The 25287-nt window shown below is 40.5% G+C and overlaps 2 protein-coding genes and 1 non-coding gene across 3 annotated transcripts in view; 1 reads left to right on the forward strand and 2 right to left on the reverse strand.

Moving 5' to 3' along the window:
- Positions 1-25287, forward strand: part of LOC136129040 (zinc finger protein 665-like) — a 472691-nt gene that overhangs the window by 97464 nt on the left and 349940 nt on the right.
- On the reverse strand, positions 2352-2433 carry TRNAS-GCU (transfer RNA serine (anticodon GCU)). Its single transcript has one exon. It is a non-coding gene; the product is annotated as a tRNA-Ser (tRNA).
- Positions 16216-23069, reverse strand: LOC136128959 (zinc finger protein 345-like). Its single transcript, XM_065885011.1, is given in 5 exon segments — positions 16216-17033; positions 17036-17689; positions 21780-21924; positions 22443-22898; positions 23034-23069. Coding segments are annotated over 5 exon segments (2109 nt in total).

The raw sequence follows: 25287 nt of genomic DNA on the forward strand, positions 1-25287 counted from the left end.
AGAAAGGTGCATCCTGGGGAGAAAAGATATTACCAAGATGGACAGAAACTAGGTTAACCATGTTTTGAAATAAAACAAAACAAAACTAGAGTTTCAAACTTTAGCATAAATCAGGATTATCCTAAGAGCTTGTTCAAGCACAAATTGTTGGGTCCCAGCCCTGGAGTTTGTACTTCTAACAAGTTTCCAGGTGACGATGATGCTGTTGCTTGGGAGGAAGTGCACTTTAGAGAACGACTGAACTAGAGTAATCTCATCAGTTGCATATGATCTAATGCTTCAAATCCAGTGATCTAATTTCAGATCTCTGATTTAGACATTTAAAATTTTCATTCTAATAAAACAATCAAATGAGTTCTACCTTAAAACCACACAGCAGCTCAATCTCACCAATATCCCAAATCCACTAAATCTTGAATTTTTAATCAGTCCAGTCTATAAACTGCCACTGATTATCCAGAAAGTCTGTAATAAACCAAAGTCACCAAGCTTATGAGAAATCAGGATTCCTATTTCCTTCCACTGTAGGTGCTTGTGCTTCCATTTAGATGATCTGTGACAATGCTAGTTGAAATAATCCCTCTCACAGGGCTGCAGAAGCAGGTGTGGTCTGGTCTCCTTTCCACTTATTCGGTTGGGGGTGCAAATCAGTACAATCTCTATGGAGGAAATGTGGCAACATCTTACAAATGAATACACCCTAGAACACAGCTTATCTCCTTCTAGACATTTATATTATAGCTATAGACACATATATGCAAAATGTTGTATATATTCAAATATAGATATATTTACCTTTTTTTAAATAAGTAGCATTATACACATTGTCTTGCACTATGCTCTTTTTCATTTAACAATATATCTTGGTTTCATGTACCCCTGTGTTCAAAGCAGCACTATTCACAATAGCCAAGACATGGAAACAACCTAAATGTCCATCGACAGATGAATAGATAAAGAAGATGTGGTACATATACACAATGAATATTGCTCAGCCATTAAAAAAGAATGAAATAATGCCATTTGCAGCAACATGGATGGAACTAGAGATTATCATACTAAGTGAAGTAAGTCAGAAAGATAAAGACAAATACCATATGATATCACCTATATGTGGAATCTAAAATATGACACAAATGAATTTATCTATGAAACAGAAATGGGCTCACAGACATAGAGAACAGACTTGTGGTTGCCAAGGGGAGGGGTGGTTCGGGAGGGAAAGATTGGGAGTTTGGGGTTAACAGATGCAAACTATTATATTTAGAATGGATGACAACAAGGTCCTACTGTATAGCACAGGGAGCTATACTCAAATCCCGTGATAAATCACGATGGAAAAGAACATATATATAAAAAGAATGTGTGTGTATATATATCTGAATCACTTTGCTGTACAGCAGAAATTAACACAATATTGTAAATCAACTATACTTCAATTAAAAAATAATATATCTTGGAGAGCTTAATATTATACGTGCATTCTTTTTTTCTGGATGACACATGAAGGCCAGTATTGGTGACAAAACTTTGGTGTATAGATTTTTATAGTTTTTGAATCATGTGAACGTAGTACTTACTCCAGAATGGCAATAAATAAATTAAAAAATGAAGAAATACATTATTCTTTTTTTTTCCTCCCAAGGTCTAATATGGAAGTCACATGTAGAAACTACACATTACTAACATTTTTGGGGGGGCGGGGGTGTTTATCGCGCGCGGCATGCGGACAGGATCTTACTTCCCTGACCAGGGATCAAACCCCTGCCCCCTGCAGGGGAAGTGCAGTCTTAACCGCTGGACCACCAGGGGAGTCCTATATTTTTATTACCTTTTCTCAGGAAGAAATATTTAGCCCTAACTGAGAATGTTGTATAGCGTGTACTTTTTAGTTTTGTCATATCTCTAAGAGATACATACTCTTCCTTGTCAAAGACTGGGATACCTAGACAATAATGGTTCCTTTTAAAGTTAAAAGATAATAGACAAAAATTGCATAGAGATAAAATCAGCCCGATAATGCCTTAAATAACCCATAATTTTGTGTACATTACTCTATAGACAATTTTATCAGCTCCTCTAAATTTATTAGGTTTTTCCATGGTCCTCAATTAATTCTTCAATTATTTCCTCAATGGGGAATCCCTGCTAAGCAAAACTTGTAATGGAATGAACATTTTGTGGGAGAATGAAACATGAATCAAGCATATCAGTTAACAAAGTTCACAGCCAGGAAAATGCTACTGAGGAAGTAGAGAATTGGGGGGATTAGAAGGAATTACTCAAGTGAGTGATGGGTAAAGAATTAACTCACCAAAAAGGAACATTCACTCTTCTTAGGCACAGCAAACCGACGAGGATGGGATTCGAACCCACGCGTGCAGAGCACAATGGATTAGCAGTCCATCGCCTTAACCACTCGGCCACCTCGTCACATGCAAGTCCCTTTTATTCAACTTCTTCCTGCAGTACTTCCAGGCGTTTTATAGCAATGCATCGGATCGCTCTTTTCCTGGATTAATCGTCACAACCACAGTGTGAGTCAGGTGTCAAAGTAAATGTCACAACCACCACAAAACTGATGCACAACACTTGGACTGGTGAATTTACTTGGCAAACACCTGATAACAGATGGAACTAGGCCTGACACACATTGTTGGACGCAAGCCAACCCTGGCTGGCCGACTCAGCTCTGCGTGCCGGGGAGACACACACCCGGACGTTCACAGGGTCCCTCCGCCGCTGCATTCCGCATTCGAGGGACTGATTTCCCCACCACCTGATCAGAAATCCCGGGATTCCCGTTTTCTGAGTGGTACAAGAATCCCGGCTCTGCGATTCCTTTCCATTTGCGCCCGCCTGGAGACGCCCTCATTTGTCTTTTGTTATCCACTTTAGGACTTGGTATTGATCAGTCTATGAAAAATCAGCAACGCATGAGAATGTGTTTTGGAAAAAAGTAGACAAGAGAAAGAGCCCCAGTGGGAAGATACTTGTATCATAGCGCAAGAGCGGCTTAGTTTGACTACTATTAACGCTGGGAAGGGCCGGTGAGGTGGGTAATCCCTGATGCAGGAGGCAGGGTGCAGTTCCTGGTTGTGGCTCTTTCCTAAGCCCCACTAGGGAGGCCGGACTGAGTAACCCCTAACGTCCCCTGCAGCTCTGACAACCTCTGTGATAAAGTGACCATCAAGAATCCCGGGGGCCCAGGTTCGATCCCTGGTGGGGGAAATAAGATCCCACAAGCCGCACGGCGCGGCAAAAAAAAACAAAAACAAAAGCAAAAAACCTCTTCCACTCGTGAGAGTTTGTGTACTTTTAAATATTTAGTGCAGAATTTTGGAGGTTGAATTGTTCTTTTCTACAAAAATGTTATTGCCTTTTTCCTCTCTACGAAATCTCTTAGCTCTGTTCTCAGTTTTGTTGGGAGGGACTCTTCTCTCTCATCCCAGTTCACCGAATTTCAAAATATCTTCGATCAGCACGAAACTTTTAGAGGTACTTCATCCGCAATACTGAATGAAACAATACTTGTTCCTTTGAGTATTGTTACACTTTGAGTCATCCGCTACCACTCACACTTACTTTTCAGAGACTCAAAGGCAAGCTCATTTCACACCAGTGACTTCAGAACTGTTCCTAGGGGAAGACTCGGGTGGGGCTGGATTTCTGCTGTTAACTAAGAGCTTCGGTGAAGTTTGACTTAGACCACTCTCGCTACAGCAAGAGGACAGGGAATGTATTTGTTTTGGTCTTAATACACCAGTGTCCGTGTAAACAAACGATAACTATTGTTAACAGATTTAATATCAAATCTAAGCCTTAGAATTAAGGCTCCTAGAAAGGATATTTTCAATTAATTAAACTTTTGGATTAATAATCCTACTTTTAAAAAAACCATAAAGGTTACGATGAGTATTAAATTAGTTAACACCAGTGAAATGCTTAGAAAATTGTCTTGCACGTGGATGGATCTACAGACTGTCATACAGAGTGAAGTAAGTCAGAAAAAGAAAAACAAATATCGTATATTAATGCATATATGTGGAACCTAGAAAAATGGTACAGATGAACCGGTCTGCAGGGCAGAAATAGAGACAGAGATGTAGAGAAGAAACGTATGGACACCAAGGGGGGAAAGCGGCGGGGGCGGGGCGGGGGTTGTGATGAACTGAGAGATTGGGATTGACATGTATATAGTGATGTGTATAAAATGGATGACTAATAAGAACCTGCTGTATAAAAAACTAAATAAAATAAAATTCAAAAAAGAATTGTCTTGCAAATAGTAATTGCTGTGTAAATCATTTGATATTATGGTAGTTGTTTTTATTACTAACAAAATAAATAATACACTAATAATTAATTACATGAAATTGTATTCAACACGAAAAGAAAACCCAGTAGGGGGGAAAAACAAAACAAACAAACCCATGTACGGTCGGAATTCCGTGGCTGTCCAGTGGTTAGTACTCAGCGCTTTCACTGCCATGGCCAGGGTCCCATCCTGCAAGCCTGGCGCGGCAAAACAAACAAAAAACCCCAAAACACTTATGGTCAATTCACAAAAGGAAACCAAATGGTTAATATATGTACCTGAGGATGCTCCACCTAACTCATGTAAGGATGTACCATTTAAAGCAATAATATATCATTCTCGTTCCCCTACTCCCACTTTAGATTTCTGAAATACTGTCCATGCAAGCGTAAATCGGCCCAATCAGACTGAAGGACAATTGCATAAGAACTATTAAAATTTATGAAGTTCATATCTTTCCTTTCTTCTTTCCCTCCCTTCCTCCCTCCCTTCCTTCCTTCTTCCTTCCTTCTTCCCTCCCTCCCTCCCTTCCTTCCTTCCTTCCTCCCTCCCTCCCTCCCTCCCTTCCTCCCTTCCTGAAACCCAATAGTCAACCTACTAGCAGAGAATTATGCTGGAGAAATGCCAACGCTAGCGTGAAAATTATGTATACACACACATTATATATATACAGTGGAGCACTATTTTTTAGTTAAACTATTAAAAACTATCCAATGTCCACCAAATGTAATATTGAGTTAAATAACTTATGAAAAGCAAAACGTTAGAGCAGTATGTGTTCATTAATAAGACTAATACATATCTACATGTAGTAACTTACAAATAAATATTTTCCCACTGTTAAGTTTTTTTTTAAAGGCAAGTTGCAGAACAGCATGCATAGTATTTTTGTGTGTTTTAGATGATAGACTGAGAGAGTAGATATTTAATATCAGTGAAGGCCATTTAGCTTTAACCTCAATTTTATGAAGCCCCCACACTTAGACTTTTCATGTTGTCTTCAAAGGAGTATTATGTATGTATGTGTATATCTATACATATATTATATAAACAAATGTTTGTTTCTTTTTTGAGTTAACTGAAGGGTCTTAAACATATCTCAGTATCTTCAAACCTTATTTGGCATTTCTTTATTTTTTATATACTGGTAATGAAGATGACATGAACCTTTTGCAAATTCTGGGAGGCTCTAATTGATATAAAATTAAAATATCTTGAAGGATGTATACAAATTGTAAACAACTAGTATCAGAAACTTTCAACTTTTCTATGTTAAAATAGTTTTCAAGATTTTTTTCTTTACCACGAGTACATGTTATTTAGTAATTTACTTTTTTAAGTAAAGAAAAATTTAAGCAAGTTTTTTTTTTAAAGACGGAAGAGTGGTGAACAGAGCCAAATCCTACTCATAAATGGAGATACTAATTAAGAAATGACCACTAGGGACTTCCCTGGTGGTGCAGTGGTTAAGAATCCGCCTGCCAGTGCAGGGGACATGGGTTCGAGCCCTGGTCCGGGAAGATCCCACATGCCGTGGAGCAACTAAGCCCGTGTGCCACAACTACTGAGGCTGTGCTCTGAGCCTGTGAGCCACAACTGGAGCCCACGTGCCACAACTACTGAAGCCCACGTGCCTAGAGCCCGTGCTCCCTAACAAGAGAAGCCACCACAATGAGAAGCCCGCGCACTGAAACGAAGAGTAGCCCCCGCTCGCCACAACTAGAGTAAAGCTCGCGCGCAGCAACGAAGACACAACGCAACCAAAAATAAATAAATAATTTTTTTAAAAAAAGAAAGAAATGACCACTAGATTTAACAACAATTTTTACATATGATAAGGTAGAGTGTCATCATAATATCTTTACAGGTCAAGGTTACACTACTTGTAAGAGGTCTGATTCCACAGACTACTTCAGCACAGCACAATGAAAGCATCCTTTTCATTGTGTTCCATAGCGTAGTGATTGTAATAGCTGTTTTTGTACCTCAAGCTCCTTCCTGGGCTTTCCTCCTACCAAAGCTTCATAATCTCACGTCTTACTTCTCACCAAACTACAGAGGATCGGAGCTTTATGTCCCCACCTTTTCTCAGAGGGATTTGGTTTCACTTTCCATTTCCACAGGTAGAGTATACAATTTCCAGAAAAAGATATTTGACTACAAACCTCTCTGAAGCAGAGTCTGAACAGAATTCCCATTTGGTGCCCTGCATTAGCCCCTTTCCCTCATAACCTGCTTATCCTCCTGATCCTTCAGCTCTGAGGACCTTCAGATCTCATTGTCCTCTGTGCCTGTTATTCTATTTTTTCTCTCCTTCCCTACATGTACAGATGGGGCCAAATCACTGAGTGGTCTGGGGACTTACTGTTGGAGCTTGGAGCCTCTCTGTTTAGATCATTTTTAATAATCTATAGTAGCAGCAAGTCTGCCAGGAAACAAATTTGTACTTTTTAAAAAAAATTTTATTTATTTTTTGCTGCTTTGGGTCTCCACTGTTGTGTGTGGGCTTTCTCTAGTTGCAGCGAGTGGGGGCTACTCTTTGTTGCAGTGCATGGGCTTCTCACTGTGGTGGCTTCTCTTGTTGTGGAGCACAGGCTCCAGGCATGAAGGCTTCAGTAGTTGTGGCACGCGGGTTCAGTAGTTGTGGCTCGCAGGCTCTAGAGCACAGGCTCAGTAGTTGCAGCACACAGGTTTAGTTGCTCCACGGAATGTGGGATCTTCCCGGACCAGGGCTTGAACCCATGTCCCCTGCATTGGCAGGTGGATTCTTAATCACTGCGCCACCAGAGAAGTCCACAAATTTGTACTTTAAGCATGATAAAATCACACCATCCACCATCTATGTACCCATTCTCTCAACAATTATTTAACAAATGTCTCTTCTATTCCAGGCACTGTGTCATGTACAGTGTGCACTGTCTAGGGGGGAAGACAGATATTTAGACAAAAAAGAAGACAAAAAGGTATATGATCACAAATTTTGTTAAGGGATATGAAAACATAGAGTGTCATGAGAAAAACCATGGGGGGAGAATTAACATTAACTGGGAAATTAGGAAATGTGTCTCCTAAATAGATATCCTTTAGACAAATAGGTGACAGGATAAAATTCAAGAGAAATGTAGGAGACAAGGAGGCAGAAAGTGAAGCAAAGGGTATTCCAGGCAGAGTGAAAAATATGTGTGAAGTTTCCAAAACAGGAAGAACTGGGAAAATTAGGAAAATTGAGAGAAGGTCAGTGTGACCTGCACAGAAGCAAGCAAAGGAGACAGTGGGGAAATGGCCCTGGAGAGGTTGGTGCCATTGAACACCATGTTCAGGATTTGAAATTTTTACCCAAATTGCAATGGGAACATATTGGAGCTTAAAAGTAGAGGAAGAATGTGATCTGTTTAATATTTTTGAAAGATCATTCTGGATGCTCTGGAGAGAACAGGTTGAATAGATTTGAGCAGATCCATTGGGCAGCCATGGCAGCAGTCAGCATGAAAGATGGTTGGTGGCTTGGGCTAAAAGAATGACTACAGGAATGGAGAGAGGTAGATGAATCCAAGATATATTTTGGAGATAAAATTGTCGGGACCTGATGATGATTTGGATACACACTGTGAGGGACAGGTAGGGTGACTAACTACTGCTGGATTCTGGAACTTTTTTGTTTCAGCACTGAAAGCCCTGCCTCTCTGGGAGCCCCCTCAGCCCCAAGCAAACCCAAACATCTGGTAACAGGGAAGGACAAAGGATGATTCTCATGCTTCTGACTTGAGTAATGGAGCAAATGGAGAAAGTGTATATTGAAACTGGGAGGATTGGGGGAGTAACAGGTATTGTGGGAATGATAATTTAGCTTTTCTATGTTAAGACTGGACATAACCTCATTAAGCCAGATGTCTGAAGTAGAATATTTTTTCCTTCATATTAGAGTCAGCTGATGAATTTTGATTTTTAAAGGAATGTAAAAAAAAATCAGATTTATATCCATAATGAGTAACTTCTTTCCTCTTTCAAGATTTTAACTACAAATGGTAAAGATTCTGGAATTTTTTCTTTCTTGCTATAAAACTAATTCACAGGAAATTATTTGGTGATTTCTTGGTTTATTTCCCATTTTTAAATGATTCTATTCTTTCCTTTATCCTTTTATTTAAAGATTTTTTTTTGATGTGGACCATTTTTATTAAGTCTTTATTGAATCTTTGTTACAATATTGCTTCTGTTTTATGTTTTGGTTTTTTGGCCACGAGGCCTGTGGGATCTTTGCTCCCAGGGATCAAACCTGCAACCCCTACATTAGAAGGTGAAGTCTTAATCACTGGACCACCAGGGAAGCCCTGTCCATTCATTTAAATACTGCAAGGTTAAATTGTACAGATTAATTTATTCAAAAGAAAAGGGAAGCCTACAAACAAACAAAAATTTCCTCCAAAACAAAAAAACCCTAACAAAAAAAAAGAAGATAAAAAACTTTTAAGAAAACCTCCAATCTTGCAAAAGCTTTGACAGCCAATTTGTTTGAATCCACATTAATTGGAATAAAAATAATTGTTTAGTTGATGTCTTCTTAGCAAAAGTGAAATTCTTATCAAATGTGAAAAAAGACTTAAGGTCAGTCTTGAAAACTGAAGATCCTAAGTGCAAACTTCTATAAAGAGAGTGTGTTTTGACTAAAACAATGTCTTAGGTTAAAAATAAGGAGAAATATAAAACCTAAGTAAAGGAGACTTTTAGGAGACAATTGCAAGGCATTCAAGTAGAGCTGAGAAGGGAAGATACCCCACACTGCCAAAAACATGAATATTTAGGTGGCTTGGTTCTTAAACAATGTTGCTGATTAAGTGCAAATTAATAAGGATAAAATCAATATTTAACACTGATCCTTAGAAGGAAAATTATTTTGCTGACCATGTAAAGCAAAACTCACCCCACCAACTTTGTGCAATGGAATTGTTCTCTTAAGCCTTTAAGATCATTCTAAGAAAATTAACACACTGATCAAAATAAAATAGGACAAAACAAAGGAATCTGAAGAAGCCATTTCCCCCCTGCTAGCCATCTCCATTAAATAAGAAGGGCATATATTTAGAAATTCTATCTCTCTTACATATTGAAGTCCTTATGGATAAAATTATATGATGCCTGGATTTTCTTTAAAATACAGGAGAAAAAGGTCGGGAAATATAAATAAATAAATAATATATATATATACATATATATATATAGGGAGAGAGATTGGCAAAAATATTGTTAATTCTTGCAGTTGGGTGATGAATACATTAGGCTACGTCATATCATTTTCTTTATTTTGTGTATTTAAATGTCCATACTAAAAGTTATAATATGTTTAACTTCACTTTATTGCATAAATATGCCCGATGTCATGGTCCCTGCAAGGAAGAATTAATGCAGTGGTCAGGGAGAGTACAAGTAAATAAGCAAAGACATATATATATAAAACTACTGACAAGAGAAGGTGAGGGAGCGGTTAATACCCTATTTGTCGGAAACTCCTTATCGAGAACCTAAAGGCATGCAGGTAAAACTGCAAAATTGAAAAGCGTCGCCGTCCACGGGTTGACAGCTGCATGAGAAGTGCTCACCCGCCCGCAGGCCGCAAACCTTTCCACCCGACGGTGAAGACCCCTCGCCAGCAACGTCCCCGCGCTCTAAGCTTTAGCTTTTACTTTATTCCCTGGAAAGCGCAGACGGTTGTGGAGCACAAGCTGGTGGCGATGCTGCTAAACCGGACATGCTCCTTGTGGGGGGAGGTGGGGACCTCTCGGGAGGTTTACAAAATTCCTGGTTTCTGTCTTCTAAAGTCTTTCATAGCTGGGTAATAATAATAATAATAATAATGGCAAACTCCTACACAGAGCCTACTTTGCCTAGCACACTCCTAAGTGCTTTACATGCATTAATTAAGGGAATCCCATAGGAGATGCAAACTATTATATATAGAATGGGTAAACAACAAGGTCCTACTGTATAGCATAAGGAACTATATTCAATACCCTGTGATAAAATGGAAAAAAGTGTATGTGTGTGTGTGTGCAGCTGTATCACTGCTGTACACCAGAAATTAACACATTGTAAATCAACTATACTTCAATAAAATAAATTTTAAAAAATTTAAGGCAATCCCAGCACTGTCCTGTTAAGGTGGGTGCCTGCCAAGGGCCTCACGCAGAGTTGCCGGGATGCGGTTTAAACGGGGCAGTCCGTCTCCATAGCCCATGCTGTTAACTACCACGCAGTATTTCAAACGCGAAAATGGCAAATTATTTTCCCCTAAAATTCAATGGAGACGCGATCGTGTTTGATTGAGTGGTTTGTTTTAGGCTTGAGAGGGAAGGGAGAAGGGGAAACCAGTGGTGTCAAAAGTCTTAAAGAGAAACAGAACGCTGGGAAAACCAGAAGCCAGTCTTAGGACTTAATTTGCCAAATAACAAACCAAAAGCCGGGAGACAAAATCTGCTCAATGCGGAGGTGAAGGCTTCCCTCGATTTTTCTGGAGATTTTTGAAGGATATTGCTCTGGGCTTCGGTTCTCTAGACTGAGAAAGCTGTGATTGTAACTAGTTCTATAACGCGCTCCGCTTGGCTCTTCTTGCCCTGGTCACAATCCCCACTTCTATTCAAATCAGTTGCCCAGAGCCGAACCTTTCCCATCTGAAGGAGAATGCCTCTTTGCATCCTGAAGGGAACTGGGGACCAGGTACTGACCACCCTCTCTGAGAAGTATGTGTCCCCAGGCGCACGGAGAAGAAAAGTCAGGGAGGATAACGTGAATTGCAGGGAATTTCGGAGGCGGTGACGTGATTGCAGCCTTTCTCACTCCCGCTGGGATATGCACTTGAGTTTCTGAAATCAGTCTAGGTTGTGAAATCCCAGGAAAGCAGCCCGATCCCTCCCTTTGGCTGTACCCCTCCCGTTCTTTCTGTAGGTATAGTGTTAATAGAGTATCTTGGAATTTCGAAATAGTCAAAGCCGGGAGAGAGGGGACGATAGGATGGATAACGACCAGGAAAAGGATCCAACAATTCCCCGTGTTAACATCTGGATCCTAGCAGGGCCATCATTTTCATCCACCCAACTAGCTTTCGGAGGTTCCCAAGACCACAGACCTTTCTTTCAAATTGCCCTCCTTCCCTGTTTCCAGGAGACTAGATATAGGGAAAATCTGGTGGGGAGCGTGGCTGACTTTTCCTCTTACCCGGGAATGCTAATGAGCTGGATGCCGGAAGAGCTTCGTGGAAATTTGTCCAGTGCAGGAGCACTCCCTGGGTATTGCCTGGACCTTGAGATTAAGACCCCTATCTTTCTGCCAAGTTTCTCTGTAGTTGAAGGAATTGCTTTGCCAGAGTCTCTGATGAATCAGTGCTCACTTGTTTTTTTAATTTAAGTATAGTTGATGTACAATATTATGTAAGTTACAGGTGTACAATATAGTGATTCAAAAATTTTAAAGGTTATACTCCATTTATAGTTATTATAAAATATTGGCTATATTACATGTGTTGTACAATATATCATTGTAACTTCTTTTTTACATGATAGTTTGTACCTCTTAATCCTACCCCTACATTACCCCTCCTCCCTTCACTCTCCCCACTGGTAACCACTAGTTTTTTCTCTGTATCTGTGTTCCTTTTGTTATATTCACTAGTTTATTTTTTAGATTCCACATGTAAGTGATATACAGTGTCTTTCTCTGATTTATTTCACTTAGCATAATACCCTTCCAAGTCCATCCGTATTGCTGCAAGTGGCATTATTTCATTGTTTTTTATGGATGAATAATATTCCATTGTATATATATACCACATCTTTATCCATTCATTTGTTGATGGATACTTAGGTTGCTTCCATCTCTTGGCAATTGTAAATAATGCAGCTATGAACACTGGGGTGCATGGTATCCTTTCGATTTAGTGTTTTAATTTTTTTCAGGTATATAAGCAGGAGTAGAATTGCTGGGTCATATGGTAGGCTGACTTTCCCACAGTCTCTGATGAATCAATACTATTCAGTTGTTTACTTCCCTACACTTATTTTTTAAATGGATATTTCTCATTTTTAAAAGAAATTACAAACTTTCCTGAAATTCTACCTTTAACATCACTTTTAAGAGAATACAAAGCTCTCATGTTCCTAAAGAATAGAATCTCAAAAAAACCTCTTTCCATTTTCTGGAAGTGACTAGTTGTCCTTATTGAGGGTCTTCAGAATGCCTTACAAGATTTTACTGTCTGTGGGTAAGGCTGTGCCTTATAAAGGACTTGTTTTGGTTAATAACCCAGTGCTGAAGGCTGGGAACCAATATTTTCACTGAGATAAGAATCCCTGGGCTTCCCTCGTGGCGCAGTGGTTGAGAGTCCGCCTGCCGATGCAGGGGACACAGGTTCGTGCCCCAGTCCGGGAAGATCCCACATGCCGCGGAGCGGCTAGGCCCATGAGCCATGACCACTGAGCCTGTGCTCCGCAACGGGAGAGGCCACAACAGTGAGAGGCCCGCGTACGGCAAAAAAAAAAAAGAAAAGAAAAGAAAAAAAAAATCCCTTATAAGAAGTTACTTTAAACTTTGACACTGTACCACACAATCCAGAGCAATCTACAGATTCAGTGCAAGCCCTATCAAAATTCCAATGGTATTTTTCACAGAAATAGAACAAACAATCCTAAAATTCATATGGAACCACAAAAGACGCCAAATAGCGAAAGCAATGTTGAGAAAGAAGCTGGAAGCAACACACTTCCTGATTTCAAACTATATTACAAAACTATAATAATCAAAACATGGTATGGTATTGGCATACATCAGATACACAGATCAATGGGACAGAACAGAGTCCAAAAATAAACCCATGCATATATGATCAATTAATTTACAACAAAGGATCCAAGAATATACAATGGGGAAAGACAGTCCCTTCAATAGTGTTAAGGAAACTGGACCACCACATGCAAAAGAATGAAACTGGGCCACTATCTTACACCATACACAAAAATTAAGTAAAAATGGATTAAAGACTGAATATAAGACCTGAAACCATAAGACTCCTAGAAAAAACATAGGGGGTAGTCTCCTTGATCCTGGTCTTGGTGATGATTTTTTGGATTTGACACCAAAAGCAGAGGCAACAAATGTAAAAGAAAAAAAAAGTGAGGCTACATGAAATTAAAAAGCTTCTGCACAGCAAAGGAAACCATCAACAAAATGAAAAGGCAACCTACCTACCAAATGGGAGAAAATATCTGCAAAATCACTTATCTGATAGGGGGTTAATATCCAAGATGTATAAACAACTTATACAACTCAAAAGGAAAAAAAAGAAAAGATTAAAAAATGGGCAGAGGATCTGCATAGACATTTTCCCAAAGAAGACATACAGATAGTCAATAGGTACATGAAAAGGAGCTCTATGTCACCAATCATCAGGGAAAAGCAAATTAAAACCACAAGGAGATATTACCTCACACCTGTTAGAATGGCAATTATCAAAAAGACAAGAAATAAGTGTTGGTAAGGATGTGGCGAAAAGGAAATGCTTGTACACCGTTGGTGGGAATGTAAATAGGTGCAGCCATTATGGAAAACAGTATTGAGATTACTCAAAAAATAGAACATGATCCGGCAATTCCATTCCTTGGTATTTATCCAAAGGGAACAAAAACACAAACTCAAAAAGATATCTGCACCAGCCTGCAATGCTCCTCCCGCCCCTGTTCACTGCAGCATTATTTACAATAGCCAACACATGAAAGCATCCTAAGTGTCCATCAATAGATGAATGGATAAAGAAAATGTTGTGTGTGTGTATACAGTTCAGCCATAAAAAAGAAAATCTTGCCATTTGCAACAACTTGAGGACATTATGCTGAGTGAAATAAGTCAGAGAAAGACAAATACCATACGATCTCATATGTGGAATCTAAAACAACAAGAACAAACCAAACTCACAGATACAGAGAATAGATTGGTGGTTGCCAGAGTTGGGAGAGAGGGTAGGGGTGAAATGGGTGAAGGGTGTCAAAAGGTACAATCCTCAAGTTATAAAATAAATGTCATGGGGATGTAATGTACAGCATGGTGACTATAGTTAATACTGTACTGTATATTTGAAAGTTGCTAAGAGAGTAGATCTTAAAGTGTTCTCATCAAAAGAAAAAAAATTTAACTGTATATGTTGATGGATATTAACTAGACTTATTGTGGTGATTCACAGTATGTACAAATATTGAATTGTTTTGTTGTAGATCTGAAGCTAATATGTTATGTCAATTACATCTCAAAAAAGTGTTGGACTTGTGGCGATTCACACTTGAGTTGGGTTTTAAGGACTGACACAACGTTTAATAACTTTTGATGCTCCCATATTTGCCATTTCTTTTAAGAAAACATTGTATTTATATGGATAGGCTGGAACCTGGAGATAGTTAAATATCACTGGCCTGTAAGAGAAACGCCACTTCTATTCACCATGGAAGTGAGAGGTAAAAACTATAAAAAGAGGGCTTCTCTGGTGGCGCAGTGGTTGAGAGTCCGCCTGCCGATGCAGGGGACACAGATTTGTGCCCCGGTCCGGGAAGATCCCACATGCCGTGGAGCCGCTGGGCCCATGAACCATGGCCGCTGAGCCTGTGAGCCATGGCCGCTGAGCCTGCGCATCTGGAACCTGTGCTCTGCAACGGGAGAGGCCACAACAGTGAGAGGCCCGCGTAGCGCCAAAAACAAAAAAAAAAACACCTATAAAAAGAGACAATGGGAAGCATTCTCTATGACCAGGAAAGTTTCAAGAGTCTTATATTCAGAGGATCAGAAGCAGTAGAGCAGAAAAGAAAAGCGAAAGAATGACAAATTAGCAGACTAGATAGCCTAAGGGAGACTTAAATTCACCAAAATTTTTTACCACAGCTGGGCCAGAGTTTCTATTGACAGGGAATTATGTTGCCCTATAAATACTGTAATTCTAGTAGAAGTCAGAAGCAGTCACAAAAATGAGGAAATATTCTTCCAGTACTTGAAAACTATCATCAGCTTCAGCAAAGTCCCTCACTACATTGACTGAGGGATATAGGCAGTGCTGAAGCTGAAAGAGGTTTCAGTTGTATAAATATACTTTGTAGGAGATGGAAAATGCTGGAATGAAAGGCTTGCTTTCCCCTCTTCTCTTTTGTCCTCTGTTGTCAGCTCAAGGAGCTGTGTTCACAATCAAAATGTATTCTTTGTGCTTTAGCCATGATGGCCACACTAGATTTTGATGTACTGGGGACCCAAACCTCTATGCTCTCCATATCACTTAGAATATAACATGTCCTTTTTCACCAGGAAATGCTAGTTCTGGGGGTGGGGATCAGGAAGGGTGTGCAGGCCATCCACGTATGGTCAAGAGGCTTGGTTAGGTAGCCAAGGTGGGAGGGAAACAGAGACAACTCATCTCACACATTCTAAGCTCTCGGATAGTCCTGTGACCTCAACTGGTACTAAAAGAAGCAATTTCAACATTAGACTGTGCTAAGACTAGTTAGAAATCAGAATGATTTGAAAAAGCAAAACATATTCATGAATTCAGTATAAAAAAATATTTTTTACAGCTGCCCTTGTGTACCTTTTCATTGTATTAAATGACACTGCATTTAACAAAGGTAATCACAGGTAAATTTCTTGTTGATGTTTATTTTTCCAAAATCTCAACTTTTCCAGCATTTATGACCTTTAAACAACTTTTCAATGTGTTATCTCTGACATTCTTTAAATAAGGAAGTTCAAGAAACACTTTATCTCAATTAAAAAAAATTCTGAATTCTACTTGAAGTTGTCACCAAACACCTTGGCAAGGAGTCATTTTAGTGGATTCTCTGGTGCTTAATCAGAACTGAGCTTCTACTGCAGGCTTCACCTCATTCACCACTGCTGGGGCTTAGTAGGATGTGGCCTCTCTGATGTTGGATCAGCATTGCTCTCTGCTTGTATGCCTTTCCACACTACTTACATGTATAGGATTTTTCCTCAGAGTGGACTCTATTATGTTTATTGAGATTTGACTTACAGCTGAAGGCTCGCCCACATTCAGAACATTTGAAAGGTTTCTCTACTGTGTGGATTTTGAGATGATGACTAAGACCTGTCTTCTGACTGAAGGCTTTGCCACACTCTTTACATTGATAAGGCTTCTCCTTGTTGTGAATCCCCTGATGTTCAATAAGATGCTCTCCCCTTGTGAAGGCCTTGCCACACTCAGGACATTGGTAGGTCTTATCCCCAGTGTGGATTCTTTTGTGGTTTCTTAGGCCAGTTAATTGCGTGAAGGTCTTCCCACACATATCACACGTATATTTTCTTGGTTTAGGAGGGTTTCTGTGCTTCCCTCCTAACTTGTGTTTGTTGAGGCCTGAGTGTTGACTGAAGGCTTCACCACACTCATCACATTTATAGGGCTTCTCCCCAGTGTGAATTCTCTCATGTATGACCAGGGTTGAGTTCACTCTAAAGGTTTTTCCACACTCGGCACATTCATAGGGTTTTTCCCCTGAGTGAATTCTGTGATGTATTATAAGTTCTGAGCTCCGGCTAAAGGCTCGTCCACATACAGGACATTCAAAAGGTTTCTCTCCAGTGTGGATTCTCCGGTGTTGGTTAAGTCCTGCATACTGAGCGAAGGCTTTTCCACATACTTTACATTCATAGAGTTTTTCTTTACTGTGAATTCGCTGATGCTAAGATTTGAACGCTGCCTGAAGGTTTTCCCACATTCATTACATTCATAAGCCTTCTCTTTGTTGTGGAATTGCCTATGTTCAGTGAGGTCTGCACTATGGCAGAAGGTTTTCCCACAGTATATACATTCAAAAGGTTTCTTTCCAGTGTGGAGGCTTTGATGCTTTGTAAGAACTGATCTCTGACTAAAGAATTTGCCACATTTATTACATTGATGGGGCTTTTCTCCAGTGTGGATTTTGAGATGTTGGGAGAGGCCTGCTTTCTGACTGAAGCCTTTGCCACACTCTTTACACTGATAAGGTCTTCCCTTGCTTTGAAGTCCCTGATGCTGGGTAAGTTCTACACGTCTGATGAAGGCCTTTCCATATTCTGTACTGGAATATGGTTTCTTCCCAATGTGGATCCTCCTATGCAGCTGAAGGCCTCTTATCCAAGTGAAGGTTTTCCTACATTCATCACATTCATATGTTTTTTCACCGGTGGCATCCCCATCCTGCAACTCCAAACTTCCACTAGGCTCACTGTCTCCTCTGTATGTGGCATGCTGACACACAGTTTCATGAGGTCCATCAGACCCCTCCCTACACCATAATATTTCTTCATAAGGTTCCTGCTTCACTTCTAATGTCAGGTTCTCAGTCCTCACACCACTATCTGAAACAACACATCATATAATTTGAGGAGAAAAGGCAACTCAAAATTAAGAAACAGACAGGTAGGAGGGTTAATCTTTATTTTAGATTTAACAGCGGATTTTATATCTTTTCTTTATTTAGTGTCAGGGATTCAGAGAAACAGGTCAGCCAAGTAGACGGAATGGGAGTAATACAGGTGTGGGAGTGAGAAAGAATAAAGCATGGCCAAGTTACCAATAGAGTATGGTAAAATTGATAGGATGTCACTTCTGTGATTACCTAAGATTGTAAGTTCCACCTACTATGAGATTTTCTCTATTGACACTCTCCCTTGCTGGTTTGCTGGCTTTGATGAAGAAAGCCACCATATGAAGAAGCCCATGTGGCAAGGAACTGAAGGTGGGTTATGGCTAGTAGCCAGCAAGGAAATGAGGCCCTGTGTCTGTGTGAGTGACTGACAGAGAACTGAGTCCTGCCACCATCCATGTGAGGGTGGAAGTGGATCCTTCAGTCACAACTCAGATGAGATCCCATCTTTGGCATTTTGACTGCAACCTTGTGAGAGACTCAGAAGTGGAGGGCCCAGGTAAGCCATACCCAGACTCTTGACCCATAGAAACTATGAGACAATAAACGTGTGTTGTTTAACTGCTAGGTTTGTGGTAATTCATTAAGCAGCAATTGATAACTAATGTACCACTACTACAAAAATACAAAGCTTCCTAACTATAAGAACTACTACAATTTAAAAAAGAGGAGGGAAAACAAACCACACACTTAAAATCATATGCATGTATATGTATATCCATACATACATGAACACACACAGATAAGTATTTATGCATATGTGTGTATATATGTTTATACTTATTATCAATAAACGCAAATGGCTTAACTTAACTATTAAAAGAAAAAAATTAGGGAATTCCCTGGTGGTTCAGTGGCTAGGACTTGGTGCTTTCACTACCCGGGTTTGATCCCTGGTTGGCGAACTAAGATCCTGCAAGCAGCAAAGTGTGGCCAGAAAAAAAGAAAAAGAAAAAGAAAAAAAATAGATTTGGTCACAGAGCAAAACCCAACTCTATTATATATACAAGAAACACATCTAAAATAAAATGATAGAGAAAAGTTATGAATAAAGGATGAACAAGAGAAAATTAAGCAAATGCAAATAAAAGAAAGAAGGCATCATGATCTCAGTTTCAGAAAAAAGGAGAGATTCAGGCCAAAAGCATGAAATTAGACAAAGAAGAGAACTTTATAATGCTAAATATACAATTTACAGTGACAATGGAACAGATATGTCTAATTATGCAGAAAACAACAGAGGAGCAACTTTCCTAGAGCAGAAATTATAGATGACATAAAGAGACAAAACAAATAACAGACTTTAACCATCCTTTCTCTGTCTAAAAAAACACCAAATGGGCAAAAAAATAAAGATATGGAAGATTTACAAAATGAAATCAACAAAATGAAATCTTATGGATATATATGTATATCAAGCTCTGTATCCTGAAAATAGAACATCTTTTCAGATGTGCAGTGACCTTTAATGAAAACTAGTTTTTGGGTCATAGGAAAACCATAATAAAGTCCCAAAGGTGTAAAAACAACACAAACATTCTCTGATTACAATAGAATAAATCTAAAATTAATAACAAAATCAGAAAATAAGCCCTTTCATCTGAAAATTTAAAAATTTCCAATTATTGGTTCAAAGGCAAAATAAAAGCATACATTTCCGATTTTCTAGAAAACAACAAAAACACTACATTTCAAAACATTTGGGATTCATCAAAACCTGTGTTCAATGAAATATCTGTAGCATCAAATATTTATATTAGTAACAGATATATAGATCAATCCAGCTCAAAAGTTAAAAAATAAAAAGGACAACTAATTAACCAAGATAACTTGCTCATTTAGGAACACTTTACTGGCTTTCCTCCCTTCTGTGTCTCATTCCCCTTCCTTATGCTTCCTGGGAACACCTCTGATACAAATTACTACAATGTAAAATAAATAAATTTAAAAAACAAGTGAGAACATAAGGAAGGAATTAACAAAAATAAATGCAGAAACAAAATACAATATAGAAAAATAATGGAACATTGTAGTGGTAGAACAAAATTGAATACACCACTGTGAACTCATATTTTTTAGAAAAAAAAATGTACTTCTAGCTCTACCCATAAAATGTGCTAGAAGTATTGTTACCCTAGTGGTAAAGAACTCCCCTAGCACCCAGATTTTATACCTCAGTAGCATTCTCCATTAAGAAGAATCAAGGCTCGTTCAGAAAGGGTTGATACCAAATCTGGGTCTAGGGAAAGTACAAGGTGAGCCTGGAACAATTAATTTTGTTCAGAAAGCAAGGATTCAAAATTCATAGGGTCATGGCAAAAAGAGACAGGGGCAAGATGTGAAACATCCATACAAGGCAAAGATGTGTCAGTCTGAGCATTAAAAAGAGTAATAACTGGTAGATTGAAACACATTGACTCAATGAAAATTACTAAGTCCATAATGATACTAACACAGAAAGTCCGAAAATCTCACGTTGCCATTTGAGGTACCTATTAAACCATTCCTTGAATATGAAAATTGGTAAATAAAGGGGGAAAACTAAGCATCAATCTTGACTGTCTAATATGAAGTCAAGTCAATCTAATCAACAAATAGATGATTTGACCATTTCTTTACTATAAAGAAGAATGCCAGTTAATAATGTAGAAGGAATGAAAGAATTATAAAATCATTCTGTAACCCTTAATAAAATGGTTGACCCACACAAGAATTCTCAAATATTTTGTATTTTGTTGATAGGAAACTGGCCATTCACAAACTGCCAAAGTGACACCACACCGTTACAAGGGGAAAAATTAGCTGTTCAATGGAGGGATCATCCTGTCATCATCCTAAGCCAGCCAGGGATTTTATAGTGGGTCACCCAGGTATTCATGTCTACTTATCTAATATTAATTCTAGCCAAAAATGTTTAACTTGAGTCTTTCAATCTTTTTTTCCAGTTTATGGAAATCCAGGGTACAGGGGCAGCAAAATAAATGATACAATGAGGAAGCAACCAGAAAAATACAGAGGGTAGGAGACTGGCCTGGGCTCATCAAAAAGTCTGGGCTGGGCTTCCCTGGTGGCGCAGTGGTTGAGAGTCCGCCTGCTGATGCAGGGGACATGGGTTCGTTCTCCGGTCGGGGAAGATCCCACATGACGCGGGGAAGCTGGGCCCGTGAGCCATGGCCGCTGAGCCTAAGCGTCCGGAGGCTGTGCTCTCCAACGGGAGAGGCCCGCATACCGCAAAAAAAAAAAAAAAAAAAAAAAGTCTGGGCTGTGAGAGGGAAAATGGGACAGTGAAACTGTTCTAAAGTAAAAAAGAATTAAAAGGCATAACAACCAGATGTGTTACGTGACCCTGGCTTCTATCCTGGTTTGCACAAATCAGCTTTAAAGACATTTTGGAAAAAAATGGACCAGTTTGAATTTGGATTGAGTTTAGATAACATTAAGATGTATTGACAGGGAAAAGGGAAGATTATTAACTGAGCAAAATAGATTATAAAATAGCACATAGAAATGATCCGTTTTTGGTGAAAGGAATGTGTGTATGTGTGTATACACACATGTGCACATAAAAGATATACAGATATAAAATAAAAAGTCATCAATCGTAATCTCTGGGTGATAAGAATATCATGCTTTGCTTTCTTATTTTGCAACTCTGTATTTTCTAACTTTCTACAATGCATATATACTTCTCTGGTAATAATAAGAGGTAACTTTCAAAAAAGTCAATGTAGTTTTACAATGTTAATATCCTATCAGGGTCTATTTATGTACGCATCAAAATACTTGAAAGTAACATTTGCTATAGACAATCTGCAGAATATTCAACTGTGGATGTTTAAAACCGACATACTGCTGAGGTTGTTCTGAGATGACTTATCACCTGTTAATCATTATTACCTAAAATGTCAGCTCTGTCACTCTTTAACAACTCTCATCACAAGGAATTAACAAGTCACACTCCACAAAAAAACCAAACGGGAGTTCATTTCAGTCCAAATTCCCTAGAGAAATTCTTGCCTCACCTCCTTCCTCTGATGCGTGGGGCTCAGGTCCTTTGCCCTTGAACTGGACTGCTGGAGGTTGAACTCTGGTACATGAAGATTCATCTAGTGTCTTAAGTGTCACTGTCTGCAAAAGGATCTTCTGTTCCAGAGCACAGGCTGAAAGCTAGAGACAAGCAGCACTCATTAGGCCGGTAAGGATATCATGAATTTAACAGGGACCAAACCTCAGGGAGGAGTCCCCAAGAAACATCCCCCGAGAAAGACTAGGAGGAAGAAGCTAGAAACCAGGTCCTAGGGCGCTGAGAGGCAGCCAGAAAGGTAAGCAAAGTAAAGTTTGATCAAATATTGTTTCTGTCACTTCACTTATTGGCTATGTGTCCTTGGCTAAGTTACACAGCCTCTCCGAACTTAGTTTTCATGTGTGATACCACCTACATCTTTGCTGCTGTGAACGATGAATGACCAGTAAAGGAGCACGATGCCTTCAGTATCTTTACTCACCATCCCCGAATCTGCTGTTTCCCACCCTTCCCCTTCTTCCCCTCCTGACTGGCTTAGCAAGAAGCTCAGTTCCCTGCTGAATGCTAGGTTTCCCACTGTTCTCTCAGAGCCTTCACACTTGAGAAAGTTTTGCTCCCAGTTCCCCGCAACCACATCATATTAGTCTCTTCCTATGTGTACATTTCTCTTTCTTTCCAGATTCTCCAGCATGATCACCACCTCTTCCCCACTCTCTGGATGATGTTCCTGCAGCTGGGCCTGGAGCTCCTGGGGCAGGATGGAGAGGAACTGCTCCAGCACCAGCAGCTCCAGGATCTGCTCCTTGGTATGTGTCTCTGGCCTAAGCCACTGATGGCAGACCTCCCGGAGCCGGCTCAGTGCTTCTTGGGGACCAGGGGAATCCTGGTAGCAGAAGTGTCTAAACTGCTGCCTGAAGATCTCCCAGGCAGGAGGCTGGTTCTCTGGAAGGCTGAGGCCCTGATTCCTGAGTTGGTCTTCCTCCAACTTCACTTTCACCATCACAGGCCCCTGCTGACCGCATGGGGATTGGAACAGCTGGCCAGCAGACTTTCTTGTGTCCACGGCCATCATTCCTGGCTTCTGCTGGAGTTTCAACTGGAGGCTTCTGAGGGCACCCTGGGGAATAAGAATTAAGTGATAAAGGGATACACGGCATATACTTCGAAGAACGCACACAAGAAAGAAGACCTGTAACCAGGGTAACTAATTTTATTAATTCACTGAATCCACAAATATTTTTTAGAGGCCTACCTTGTACAGAAACTGTTCTAGGTGTTTGAGACGCATTAGCGTACAAAGATCCCTGCCATCATGGAGTGTTCATTCTAGTAGGAAATCAATAAATACAACAAATATGAAAAGTGTAGAGTATGTTACGGAGATAAGTAAAAATATATTGCTGGGGTGTGTGTGTGGAATGAAGGCTTCCACTTAACGGAGGAAGGTTCCTCCAAATCCGGCATTAAATACATGTATGTGGCCCCTAACCTAAAGCAAAATTTCAAGTTATCACTTGGCACCGTTTTTCCATACTTGAATACATATGACCCAATCTGTGGGAGAGGAAAAGTTACTAGTCACAGCCAGAAAATTATTGATGTTTCCGTGTTAATCTGGCAAAACTGAGAGCGAAATCCCACTTCGCTTCACACAGTGCTGGCGGCCTTGGTTTATCAGAGCTTCGGAATTACAGTTCCCAAGAAGGGAGTCCCCAGTCCCGGGACAGGGTCCCGTCTTGGGGGCCTTGGGGCCGGCCTTTCCGGAGCCTCCCAGACAGACGTCTGCTCCCAGCCGCGCAGCCCCGAACCTCCCCGGGCACAGGGTGTCCTCCAGCCGGAACCAGGGCCGGTGTTGGCTGCCCCACGCGGCTCAACGCGTCCGGGGCTTCGCAAGTACGAATCCGATATCGAGGCGGAGGGACGCCCCCATAACCTCACCTGACAGGGACGCAGAAGTTCGGCTCCCGGAACCGGACTCTCCGGCGCAACGGCTTCCGGCGTCTCCCGGAGGTCACGCCCCCGAGCGCGCGCCCGCGACCCGCCTCCGCCCACGTGCGCAGCGTCTCCGAGTTACCCTGCGGTCGGGTACGCTGCGTGTTCAGTTAGAGCGGTTCGGGACTAAAGGCGGTGAAAGCAGTAACTGTGCTTTGACAGTTAAACCCAGTTCCTGGATCTCTGAAATTAAAAATAAAAGTTTCGAACACCCGCCTCTTGCCAACCCGATAGGATCTCTTAACTGAAAATGTAGGGGAGGAGTGCTAGATGACAACAGAGAAGAAAAATGATTGCTCTCTTCCATAAAGAGCGTTCCCGGGTAGGCCGTTGGCGGTCAGCATCGCTACCTGTTTGTCTCCCCTCTGCCCTTCTCCTGGGTGCTTTCATCTCCTCTGCTCCTAGAACCCTCTCCTCAGGAAGGAACACGATAGCTAGCCTTTAGGATCTCGTGAATATACTGAAACCAGGAAGAAACACAGAAAACAGTGATGGTCGAAAAGTGGGAGCTGTTAAGGCAAAGAGCTTGGGCCAGAAGGCAGTGGAAATTTGCGAGAATGCATGACCCTAAGAGCAGAAAAGGATTAAATGATGGAAGAGGTTCTACTGTGGAAGAGTTGGAAGAGGGGGCGATCAAAGTAGGTGAGCTCACTGCTCTGAGGGAGGTTCCTCAGTGAGTTGCTGCTTTAGTCAGTCAGCAACACAGGGTTGGGAATAATAAAGGGAGTGGCAGACACAAAAAGGAGAATCAACATATGAAGTGGGGTGCTGGAATTTTGAAAAACCAGCCAGAACTGTAAAGTTGTCCTTGTCTCACTGTGCAGAGACCGTGGTGTATTGGGAACAGATTCCTCATGGCTATTACCACAGGAAAGCAAGACTCTCAGAACACTGGCCCTACAGAAACAATGTTGCTCACTTTGGAGTTTCTCTTGTGCTGAGGCAGATATTCCCCATCCTTCACAGTGCAGGACATGCATATCTTAAAACAATCTAGCTCTCTCTCAATTCTTTTTCCTCTCTCAATTTTTCTTTTTTATTTTTTTTGTTTTGTTTTGGTTTTGTTTGCGTTGGGTCTTCATTGCGGTGCATGGGCTTCTCGTTGCAGTGGCTTCTCCTGTTGCAGAGCACCGGCTCTAGGAGTGTGGGCTTCAGTAATTGTGGCGCACGGGCTTAGATGCTCCACAGCATGTGGGATCTTCCCGGACCAGGGATCGAACCTGTGTCCCCTGCATTGGCAGGCGGATTCTTAACAACTGTGCCACCAGGGAAGTCCCTCTCTCTCAATTCTTGATACCTTAGAGAAAATTCAAAATCCCTTCACCTAGAAAGAGGAGAAAGGTCACCAGTGTTGTGATACTGAAGGGATTATTACTGAGTAGAAAAGGGGAAAGCAAGCTATTTTGAAAGCACCTGGAATGAGCTTAATGGTCAGATCTTAGAAAGCCACATTGAAGATGCTACATTTCAAGGCAAATACCAAGGACAATACCACAAAGCAACCACAACTTCCT

The sequence above is a fragment of the Phocoena phocoena genome, chromosome 10 (assembly GCF_963924675.1).
Source record: "Phocoena phocoena chromosome 10, mPhoPho1.1, whole genome shotgun sequence".
Classification (NCBI taxonomy): domain Eukaryota; kingdom Metazoa; phylum Chordata; class Mammalia; order Artiodactyla; family Phocoenidae; genus Phocoena; species Phocoena phocoena.